At 34.7% G+C, this 12,186-nt stretch overlaps 1 protein-coding gene across 4 annotated transcripts in view; it reads left to right on the forward strand.

The window, feature by feature from the left end:
* Window positions 1–12,186, forward strand: part of KHDRBS2 (KH RNA binding domain containing, signal transduction associated 2) — a 739,251-nt gene that overhangs the window by 207,873 nt on the left and 519,192 nt on the right. For all 4 annotated transcript variants that reach the window (XR_010946892.1, XM_067753529.1, XM_067753530.1 and 1 more), the window contains exon 3: window positions 6,025–6,141. Coding sequence is in view for 3 of the 4 variants with exons in the window: in XM_067753529.1 (XP_067609630.1) it covers window positions 6,025–6,141 (117 nt within the window). In the remaining variant the exon portion in view is untranslated. The remainder of the gene's footprint in view (window positions 1–6,024; window positions 6,142–12,186) is intronic.

Here is a 12,186-nt window from a genome sequence, read left to right on the forward strand (position 1 = left end):
AACTGTGGTCTCTCTTTGTGCAGTCTGCCCCAATTGCTTTACTTTTTTTTAACAGCAGCAAACACAAGGATAGACTAGTAAACACTGATTTAATGTTGAGTTCCCAAAGCGCAGAACAGAAGCTCTGTGAAGTCTTACCAGTTAAGAAGGGGATTCACCCCCAAATCAGGATTAGGATGGAGATAAAAATAGTGTTCAGGTATGAACAGATGAGGACAAGAGGAATTTGAGGATCAGGAGGTGAGGGCGTTCAAGTCCAGCTGTGTCCTATGAAAGAAGAAGAAGGAGCAGGGGTGGCATCAGGAGACTCTTCACAAGTGGCCAGATGGTCAGCACTGCCTTTTGTCACAAAGCAGGTATAGACATGGTGCCCACAAAGGAGAAAACTAGATGAGGTGCAGCACCTCTCCTAGTAGAGAAGGAATGGAGTTGCTGGAGTTAGTTTATAAACAGGTGACTAGAAAAATGCCACTTGTGAACAGGTTTATTTCATCCAAGTATTCGTCAGATATTATTAATCATGAAGAAATATATTAATAATAAGGAAAGAGCAAATGGGAGTCTATAGATAAGACATTCTAGGGTATCCTGGTTGAATTGGTAAATTTTGAAATATGTATGCCCAATATTATTAAATTTATATTCACCTGATTTAAAAGTGTTCTTGGATTCACTCTGTTAAAAATGTTCCTAAAATATTTTTCTTAAAGTGTCTCTCGTTTTATGATAAACACTTGCTTTGCCCGAAATTATGTTTTGTCACTTTACAAACTCACTGAAATATGTTCTTTCTATTAATTTTACTTGACACAGTTTAAATTTTTGCTTTTGGAAAAAAATTAAAAATCTGATTAAAATGCTCAGAATTTTTGAATATAAAATTATTACAAAACAACAGCTTAATGACTTCAACATTAATCATAAATTAATGCACAAATTTAATTTTCTTAAAACACATGTGGATAAAATACTTTGAAATTATTTGAAGATATCTAACATACTGAAAACACTCTATTGAGTGTTCACTCTATTGAGTCTTAAGACTCTATAGAGATTCCCAAGTTACCAAATTGCGGCTAAATATTGAAGGCACTGTTGTGTAGCTCTTGAGTTAGTTTCTGTGTACAAAAGAGATTTGCTCTAATGAAAAGTTTAGGACCAACCGTTGTCAGCGAACTGACCATTCACCTGTCATGATTATGTTACTTGGCTTTGTTTGAAGGGGGACTGCACATAGACTGAAAGCAGAGGAATGACAATGTCTTGTCAGAACACAACTTTTCTACTGGCTATTTTCAGAACTAATCTAAAAATAAATTTCCAAAACCTAAGCACAAGTTCAAAAATCTGTGATCAGTTTCACGATTACTTCTGATGTGTTAAAACCTCGAACAGAAATGGTGTCCAGGCTTTCCTGAAAACAAGTCCACTTGAGCGAGGAAGAGGGAGAGAGGTGGGCTGGCAGTGTTCTTTGTGGGAGTTTGGAGGGAGGCGCCCTGGTTGTGGTATAGGCAGCCCCTTCTTGCCACCCCACGCGCATGCGCTATGAGCTCATCCACGTGGGGGACTCAGCAGACTGTGCTTGGTACATGGTGAACTTTCAAAAAAGGTTAATTGTAGCAAGTAATAGAGATCAATAGTTATAACAATATAATACATAATAAATACAAAAAATAAAATATTAACAATATAAAAATAATAAAAGAATTAAGGATTACCAAAGTCAAACTTCACTAGAGGTGTCAGGTACAATTACAGTCTACCGAAACAATAATAATGTAATAATAACAGCCTATATTTGTCGAGCTCTTATTGTGCATGTATTATTATTTTTATTATCTCTATTTACAGATAAGAAAAATGAAGATTAGGGGAATGTAAGCAATATAGCCAAATTGGTACAGCTAGTGAATTTACAAACCCACGAAATCGGGCTTCAGAACCACGCTAGTAAGAACTGTGCTCTACATATTCACTGATGTTGGGGCATTTTTACTTATCCAAATAATAGTTGTGTATTAAAAAAAAAGTCCTCTGAGCCATTCCCCAGTGTTGGCTCTAAAAACTCCAGATATTAGGGAAGAGATGAAATCACTTCAGGAAATTTCAACTATGATTAAAAAAATAAAATACTTTTTGTCAAAAGCAAATGGTAGATTGCACATTTATAAATTATAAAAACATATTAAAAGAAGAACTGATTGCTTTAAAAAGTTACAAATTAATGTCAATCAAGAAACATATTTTCTGTTAATTTGTGAAATTAAGTCTCTGATTATACAACATATTCATTCTGTTGGATGTTTGTATTCTATTCCAAAAAGTAGAGTTTGTGAAAGAATTAAAGGTGATGTCTCTCTTACAGCTTCAGCACAATTTGGTTTCAAATTGGACATCGGTTAAAAATAAAGCTACTGTATTGAAATAGATGTTGAAAAATATGTCACAATAATCAAGGCAGAGGACAAACTTCTGAGAGTTGGGACTATGTATATATTTTGTCAATAACCTGTCTCCAGCCAAGACTGCCTGAAATGCTACCTCTTCCTCTCAGAGTCATAAGCACCCCAATGGAGACATCACTTTGAGTGCTTTGGTATTTTTGAATTTGAAGCTTTACTACTACCTGCAAAGGGACAAGAAGGTTATGTAGAGTACTAGAAGTCCAATCAAATTTTACTCAACTGGATTGCTCTATTTGATTTCTTTTAAAAGTTGTACAATTGTCAACCGATTCAAAGTATATGTATAATTTTCAAGTAGAGTGTGAAAAAATAAAATGAACACTCATGAACTTCTAAGTAACAGTCTAAAATATTACCTATTGCTTTGACACGACCTGTTTGTTTCTCTTTGATCACATTCCCTACTATCCATTCCATTCCCAGAGTTACTAAGATCTTGAATTTTGTGTTTATTATTATACCTGTTATTTAAAAATTGGATGTACTACTCATGCATATATTCATAATTTAAGAATTATTGAACTTTGTTGAGTTTTATAAAAACAGTGTCATATGTCTAGAGCTTGAATTTTTCACTCAAAGTTTTATTTCTAGAATTTGTTCATGAGATTTCATATAGTTATGGGTAATTTATGTTCACTGCTGTAAATATTCCACTATGGGTATGTGACAATGTACTTACTCATTTGTGTCAGTCATGGTTCTGATGGGAAAATAGAATCCACTCTCTACATAATAGTTATAATGTGTAATTCAGGACTGACATGACTCTTGGAAGATGGGGGAAGGGACGTTAGGAAGGCTGCCACCAGGGGACATGAAGATCTGAGCCCCACGCCTGCAAGGACCTGGGACTGGGCCTGTGGAGTGGTCTGTGGGGCTGCCCTATCAACAGAGTAGGACTCATGTGGAGGTCAGTAAGCAGCCGTGTCTGACCACTGTGATTTGCCAGGAGTAGTGGACTGCAGTTCATGTTCACCTTCTAAATCTCATGCAACCTTCTGTCACTGGCAGAATCCAGCACCAAAGGAAGCACATCGTAAGGAGTCCTATGCACGTGTCTGAGGTGTGGACACATGTTAGTGTGGTGTCCAGGTGAGGGCACACCACCACTGAATTGATGATTTTCCCCAGTTATTTTTGTTCCTACAAGCCTTGAGACTTTGAACATTCTTGTACACATGCTAAGATTTCTCTAGAGAATATACCTGGGAATGGGTATGTGAGGCATGGGTTAAATGCATTTACAGATTTACAGGACGATGCCAGCAGGGTTGTACTTACTCACAGTCCTACAAGCAGTGTATATGAGTCTCTGTGGCTCCACATTCTGGTCAGTGTTTGGTTTTTGACTCCTTATTTCTACCACCATAGTGTGTGTGAAATGGGATCTCACTGTGGTCTTAATTTGATTTTTGTTTAACTGTTAATAAGGTTGAATATTCTCACTTTTTCTTTGGCCGTTCTCTTCCTTCTTCATGATTATACCTATTATCTTTTGTTTGTCTTTTCCTTACAGTTTTATACTTGGGATTGTAAACTAATAATTTATTGTTAACATATAATGTAAATAGTCTCCAAATTTGTGGCTTATATTTTTTGCCTTTCTTATGGTATATTTTAATAAACAGATATTCTTAATTTAATCAGGCTTTTATTCTACTCTTAGCATATTTTTACATCTTGTTTTAGAACTCTTAGACATTATTTCCTTATAATTTCTCTTATGAGGAAATTCTAAAATTTGTCTTTCAGACCTAAGTCTATAATCCATCTGTATTTATTTTTTTGCTATGGTGTACAAAGCAATTTCACTGTTCTTATTATGGAGAGGCTGTTATGCTCTACATTTGACAGTTCATTCTTTCCTTAGTATATTAGTTTTCTACTGTTGCTGTAAGAATTACCACAAAATTAGTGGCTTAAACCACAACAGAGTTGTGTACAATCTCCCAAGACTGAACCAGGAAGAATGCAATGGTAAATGGGATTGTTCCCTTAATTTCTCTTTCTGATATTTCATTGTTAGTGTATAGAAATGCAAAGATTTCTGTATATTAATTTTGTTATCCTTTAACTTTACAGAATTCATTGATGAGCTCTAGTAGTTTTCTGGTGGCATCTTTAGGATTTTCTATGTATAGTATCATGTCATCTGGAAACAGTGACAGTTTTACTTTTTCCTTTCCAATTTGGATTCTTTCTATTTCCTTTTCTTCTCTGGTTGCTGTGGCTGGGACTTCCAAAACTAGGTTGAATAAAAGTGGTGAGAGTGGGCATCCTGATCTTAGAGGGAATGATTTCAGCTTTTCACTTTTAAATATAATGTTATTAGGTGTGGGTTTGTCATATATGGCCTTTATTATGTATGTGGCACTTCTGTTGAAAATCAGTTTGACCATCTAAGCATGGTCTTTCTGAACTTTATATTGTTCTGTTTACCTTACTTGCCTATAGATATGGCAATCCACACTCCAGTACAGCACTAAATAGCTGTGGTAAGAACAGGTATCTTGACTTTATCCTGGATTTAGGGGAAAAGCATTTAATCTTTTACCATTAAATGTGGTTTAGTTCTTACTCTGGGATCACAGGTTTAAAAAATAGAATAACTCTGATTTAGAAGACAGTTACCTAATTTTATTTTTCTCCATTTCATGTGCCCAACATAGTTTTTAGTGCAATTTAAGACTTTTGTATTTTTAAAATTAATGAGTGAGTGATTGCCTGAGTCACTTGGTGTGGTGCTGTGCCTTTAGTAGCTGGCAACATACTCTGATATCTGCTTTTAGTTCCCTTGTTTTTAACCATATTTTAGGATTATTAAATAAATTAGATAGGTCCCCCCACTCCCAGAATTTTCCATTTAGGCAAATGGTTTTGTATATATGCTCTATCTAGCATTTTAAACTTTTCTGTATGTGTTCACATCTTTTATTTGCTGATCCTTAGAACAACTCTTTAACATAGAGAAGGTAAGATCAAAGAACAGTTGAATCTCTTTATTTCCAATCATTAAATTTGGAATGGAATGTTACAGGCATAGACAATACTTATCAAACATAAATATTAAATTTTACTTTAAAAAAAATTAAAAATATTTACTTTTACAATTTTGAATGTGCATAGACATGTTAAAATTGTTTTTTATTTCAATAATCTGATTGGAGAGAAAAAGCCTTTAAAAATTTTGTAAACCCTAGTGCTTCTCCCTAATTTTATTCTTGAGTAATTTATTTATCTATGTGATTATATGAGTAAATGATATGTTCAAAATATTACTGACTTTGGCATTCCTTTGGAAAGAAGTGTCTTTTTAAAAGTGGATCTGATCTCGGAGGTCTGAGATGGTTTTCTCTGTGTGTGTGTGTGTGTGTGTGTGTGTGTGTGTGTGTGTGTCTGTGTGTGTCTGTGTGTGTCTGTGTGTTTGGGTATGTGAATAGCATAACTCTCTTCTCCATGGTAAAGATTGAAAAACCCATAACCCATCAGTTTTGCTTGGTGTAAATTATTACTTTTCTCTATTTAAAACAGACATTCTATTGATTTTGTTTCCTAGTTCAATTTTGTGGGGAAATTGCTTGGACCAAGAGGAAACTCCTTGAAGAGGCTACAGGAAGAAACAGGTGCTAAAATGTCTATCCTGGGCAAAGGATCAATGAGAGATAAAGCAAAGGTATGAACTTTGAATTTGATACTTAACATACACAGGGAGTTACCTGTAACAGGATGGTCACATTTACAAGCACATATGAGCTGTCCTCCAATTATTTCCCATGAATTTTACCCTTTGGGATTACTCTGTTGCACTTTCTGATGTCTCCCCTATTTTCATAAAAAATCAATTACTGGTCTTTTTCTCCCAAAACATGTAATTCTGTATTTTTATTCTTTTTAGTCCTCTGTGTAGGTTGCTGTCAAATCTTTTCATTTTTTTCTGTGTCCTCCATAGGATATTTCTATATGTGTGTGCTCATTTTCTTTAATTCCCTGACTGGATCCCTGTTCTTTCTTCAGCTGTATCACCGGATCCCATCCACTATATCATTCCCTCATTTTATCTCTCTGCTCTATTTCACTCAGATCCTCTTACCTGAAGCAATTTCAAATACTTATCTGCAAATCTAAGAGAATTTCACTTATTTTTTGAAATGCTTCAGTGATATTAAACAACTCACTTGATCCCCAAAGAAAAATAAGCTAAAAACTATTATCAACTTGGATATTTGAAGTGATTTATTTTGCATCTGAACTACATCATTTTCCCATTTTATAAAGTGATAGCAATTTTCTCTGTGTTAGTATTCTGTGTTAAAATAACTATTTATAGAGATTTATTCAAAAAGTATGTCTGTATTTTCATATATTCTTTAATTTTTTTTTGTTATATGTTCTCCAGATATCTCAAAGTCTTACAACAGAAACTTCATTTTTCATGCATTTATTCTCTCACACTTTCTTTTTTCCTCACACATTCTTTAAGATTTAGATTAGGCAGGGTCTCCTTCCTTAACCATAAACATATTTTATTGAAATTTTCTGTTTCTCTCATTAAACTGTTAGCTTCCATGGGCCAGAGAAATATCCTAGTCAGCTTTGCATACCCAGAGTCAAGTGTAGTCTCTCCATATTTTTTTAAAGCAAATAGGTGTATATTTTTCATTCCCATGTATTTGGACATTTTTTCCTGTTCATACTGGTTTCTTTCTTTCCTGTGAGCATGTTAGGTACCAGCATAAGTATTTGAAAATCTAGCAAGAAAAAATTTGGTTCTATTAAGTTTCCATTAGGTTTAATTTACTGATATTACCCATTACAAAGTCCTGTTTCTATATTGATTACTTTTTGGGTGATCCATCATGTTTGTTTCTGCTTTGAGTATTTTCATTGCTCCTTTAAAACATAAAAGAAAATGAAAACATTTAATAGCAACAACATCAATAATAATGTATTCTGCTATAAAATATGCTTTTTAGAATGTAGATAAGACTTTAACTGCTAAGGACAACATGGCTGAAATAAAACCACAGACATGGGTGTGAAAAAATTTACCTTAGTAAACACTTGATAAAAATAAATCCTAGGTAAAACTTTTATTGCTATGCTGCTATTTTGCTTCTCTGCCACGTGACCTGAACAGAAAGGAATATTTTATGTGATTTTATATTTCTAGCAAATAAGTAAAACTCATCTGATTCTGCAGTGGAAGTGTATATATGTGTCTGTGTGTATTTATAGAGTGACACAGGCATATATTCCTGCATTAATTACAGAAATATTTGTAATTATTTACAAATAATACATTATGTGTCACACTATGTGTCATTGCAGTTCTAGTTCACAGTAATAAATGTGAGAAAAAAATTTCCTCCTGGAGTTTGCATTCCAGTGGGAGAGACAGACAATAAATAAGTGAATAAATAAATTTTCTACTTTCAGGCATTGATAATTGTTATGGATTAAAATAAAACAGAGGAAGGGCAAAGAGGTTAATGATGGGAGTAGTAGTTTGGTATGATGATTAAGTAGAGCACTGGATTATGAGAAGGAACCAACCCAAGAAAAATCAGAATGAGAGAGAATGCAAGTGTGATGGCTCTGAAGGAGAATCTGTGTCTTTATAACTATCCTGGCAACCGTAGCCATATTTTTGTTTATAACCATACTTATTCCCATTTAGCTACCACCCAATTTCTTTGCTGACCTTCATAGCAAAATTCTTCGAGAATGTTATCTGCAATCAGTTGCTCTCATCCATCCTTTTTTTAAATTTAAAATTTTAATTTATTAATAACATTGACTGTTGCATGCATTTATTGGCTAATTGTATCACTTCTTTTTAAAATCTCCTAATCTTGCCTTTTTTTTCCCCCTTGCAGTTTTATTGAGATACAATTGACATACAGGACTGTATAAGTTTAAGGTGTACAGGATAATGATTTGACTTACATACATCATGAAATAATGATCACAATAATTTAAGTGAGCATTCATCATATCATATATATAAAATAGGAGATAAAGAAAAATTATTTTTTCCTTGTGGTGAGAACTCTTAGGATTAATGCTCTTCACATTCCTATGTATCATACAGCAGTGTTATTATCTACAGTCATCATGTTGAACATTTCATCCTGAGTACTTATTTGTCTTACAACTGGGAGTCTGTACCTATGACCACCTTCCTACAGTTCCCCCTTCCCCAACCCCATGCCTCTGGTAACCACAAATCTGATCTCTTTTTCTAGGTGTTTGTTTTGTTTGTTTTTGAAGTATAATTGACCTGAAACACTGTTAGTTCCTGGGACACAACATAGAAATTCCATATTTCTATACATTTCAAAATGATCACAACAATAAGTTATCATCTGTCACCACACAAAGATATGACATAATTATTGACTATATTCCCCACACTGTACATTTCATACCTGTGACTCATTTATTTTATAACTGGAAGTTTGTGCCTCTTAATCTCCCTCACCTATTTCTCTCCACTCTCCGCTCCCTGCTCTCTGGCAACTGCCTGTTTGTTTTCTGTATCTATGACTCTGTTTCTGTTTGTTATGTTTGTTCATTTGTTTTGATTTTTAGATTCCGTATGTAAGTGAAATCATATGGTATTTGTCTATCTCTGTCATTTCACTTAGCATAATACCCTGTAGGTCCATCCATGTTGTTACAAATGGCAAGATTTCATTTTTTTAATAGCTGAGTAATATTACACTATATATCTATATCTACATACCACATCTTTATCTATTCATCTATTGATGAGCACTTAGGTTGCTTCCCATATCTTGGCTGTTGCTCAATAATGCTGCTATGAACATTAGGGTGCATGTATATTTTTGAATTAGTGTTTTTGTTTTCTTTGGAAAAATACCCAGGAGTGGAATTCCTGCATCATATGATAGTTCTATTTTTAATGTTTTGAAGAAACACCATACTGTTTTCCACAGTAGTTGCACCAATTTACATTCCCACCAACAGTGCAGGTCCACTCTCATTCATTCTTCATTGTCTCCTCCTCAGTTCTTGTGACTGGATCCTCTTCTTCTTCCAGACCTCCAAGCCCAGGACTTGGTCTTCAGACTTCTTTCTTCCCTTCATGATCTCATTCCATCTGTGTACATCCAGCTCCCAGTCTCTCCTGCAGGTTCTAGATTCATGTGTTTAACTACACACTCAACATGTCTATGTGAATGTCTAATAGGCATTGAAATATAGTTGTCCAAACACACATGTACAAATATGTAAATGTGTGTATATATTTATACACAGAGGTGTATATATATATATATATATGAATGAAATATATATGTATTATTTATTTACCTACATGTATGGCATTTATATACTTACCTATATATAAAGTACAATATAAACACATATACAGAGAAAGAGAGAGAGAGAGATTGAAAGAATAAGAGAGATACCTTTGCTGACTTTTAGGGCCCCAGTGAATACGCTATGAGCCATGGAGTCTCAAGATTTAAGGATACCTTCTCTTTTTGTCTTGTGTTTGTTCAAAAGTAAATCTCATAGAAATAGGAAATGAAAAACAGCACATATTCAATTGAGTGATACTTGGTAGCTCAAGCCTACAAAGTTTAGTTGTGTTTATTTAAAGTTTATATCAGCAGGCATTAAGGAAATCAACACAAAACTGCAAGCCTGTTTTTCACATTCTATTGAATGAAAAAATAAATAAATGCCTGAAGCATCACTAGGTGCCCCTTTTGTGCCCACCAGCAAAGCCTGAGCCCACAGCCTGCTCCTCAGGCCCAACGTCAGGCACCTGCCTTTGTAGACAAATGTGTTTGTTTAATAGCCTTGTTTGCAGTGACTAGCTTGCCTCAACTTTCTAGGAAATAATGCAGATTGTTTTTCTGTATTGGTTATGCTGTTAAGGTGCTACACAATGTATGTCTTAAACTTGAGTTTTTCTTTATGATAAAAGGAGATATTTGAATAGTTATCTAAGTCAGGACAAAATAACTATGCAAGAATATTTCTTCCATCTCTGTTGCATGCTCAACTACATGTGAAATATCAGGCTTCATAGAAGATAATATTAGACATGACTCAAGCCCTCACAGAAATTTTAATTAAATTAAACATCCTGATCTAACACTTCCTTAAAAAAATAAAAAATAAAAAACCTTAAGAAAGTATAAATCTTTGAATTAGTAGGTGGAAAGAATGATATGGAAAACAGTTCTTGTGGTCTAGTGTAGTAAGAATATTCTAACAAGTTTAATGTTTTTATTTGTGTTATTTTGTTTTTGACTCTGGCAGAGAAACACTCATTTTAGTTTAGTTCACCTAGCCAATAACTCTATAAGAAGAGGAAGGAAACAAAAAACAAAGCAAAACAAAATGCAGTAATATCCAGTAGCAAAACCCTACCTTATATTTCATTCCCATACTGGTCAGATCCCAGAATATGTCAACTCACATTATAAATTAAAAAAAAAAAAATCCAGGAATTCTTGAATAGAAGCTAACTTTTCAATTGTGATGATAAAAGGTATTCTCAGAGTAATCTAGAAAGTAAAAATATACAGTGTGTTTGCAATATTTCAAAATACCTCAGGAAGTTAACTGGCAGTTCAGAAATTTCTTTGAAGTCTGAGTCCTCCAAGCAGCATATGGCCTGTTCTCAGTAACCATGGAGCTGCTGGCCTCACCAGCAGTTGCTTCTGTGAAATCTTGAGGGGAACCGTGGCGCTTTGGATAGAGTGCTGCTATTTTTAGTGATACTGATGGCAGAGACTGGTGAGGGAGAACAGAGGAGGCAGTGGTTCTAAATGCTTATCTTTGAAAAGAGTGAGAAACAAACATGTTATCGCCAAGAAAAACAGTTAGGAGAGGTTAGGGAAAATCAAAGCCTGAACATATGCAGGTAAGTGAGGTAACAGGAGGAAAGCAAATTTCTTGCATAGGTATTCAGTGTCCTTAATTGGAAATCACAAATGACCAGGTTGCCAATAAATTTCGTTGTAATGAAAGATATTTTGGCATTTTTATTAATAAGCTTTGTTGAAATTACGGGGTGTGGTCTTAAAACATGTGATCTTAAAACATATTTTTAAAGTGAAGTGCTGTTTGGTAGAGTTTTATTTGAAAATGTGTGATCATTCTGAAGGCAAGACTTTCTCTCTTTGATGTGCTAATACCATGAGCAGTTTCTATTTTATACTCTATCTTCTGTATTTGGTGATGGCTACTTTAGTAAATCCTTTTGGATTTCACGGCAAGATTGATTTTCATCAACAATAAAATCAACTAAAACCTTCAAAGTGGTACTGCTTGCCTGGTGGGCAATGTGGGTGCGAACCCTGGGCCCAGTGTCCTTCCCTTGTTTGGCTTCCGGGCTGAGCCTCACATCAAACCTCAAATCCTACAGTACAGAGGTGACACCATGCTCACTGCTTGTCAGCCAGGCTGGGACTGTAAACTCCTCTTTCAACTTGGTAATATCCCCAACAACAAAGCAGTTTGTAATCCCACAAAATCAAGAGTCTGGACACTCTGATTTTAATTTTAGCTCTGCCCCCACTCTGATTGTAATTTTAGCTCTGCCCCTAATAAACTGCACAGTAAATCAACAACATTTCTTTCTCAGCCTCCTTTCTGCAGAAAAGAATGCCTAGCCCATCTTGGCTTCTGAACAGAGATGGAGGAATATGCATACTTTGCTTAAATATCACTTGAG

Source organism: Pseudorca crassidens, chromosome 10 (assembly GCF_039906515.1).
Source record: "Pseudorca crassidens isolate mPseCra1 chromosome 10, mPseCra1.hap1, whole genome shotgun sequence".
NCBI classification, from domain to species: Eukaryota; Metazoa; Chordata; class Mammalia; order Artiodactyla; family Delphinidae; genus Pseudorca; species Pseudorca crassidens.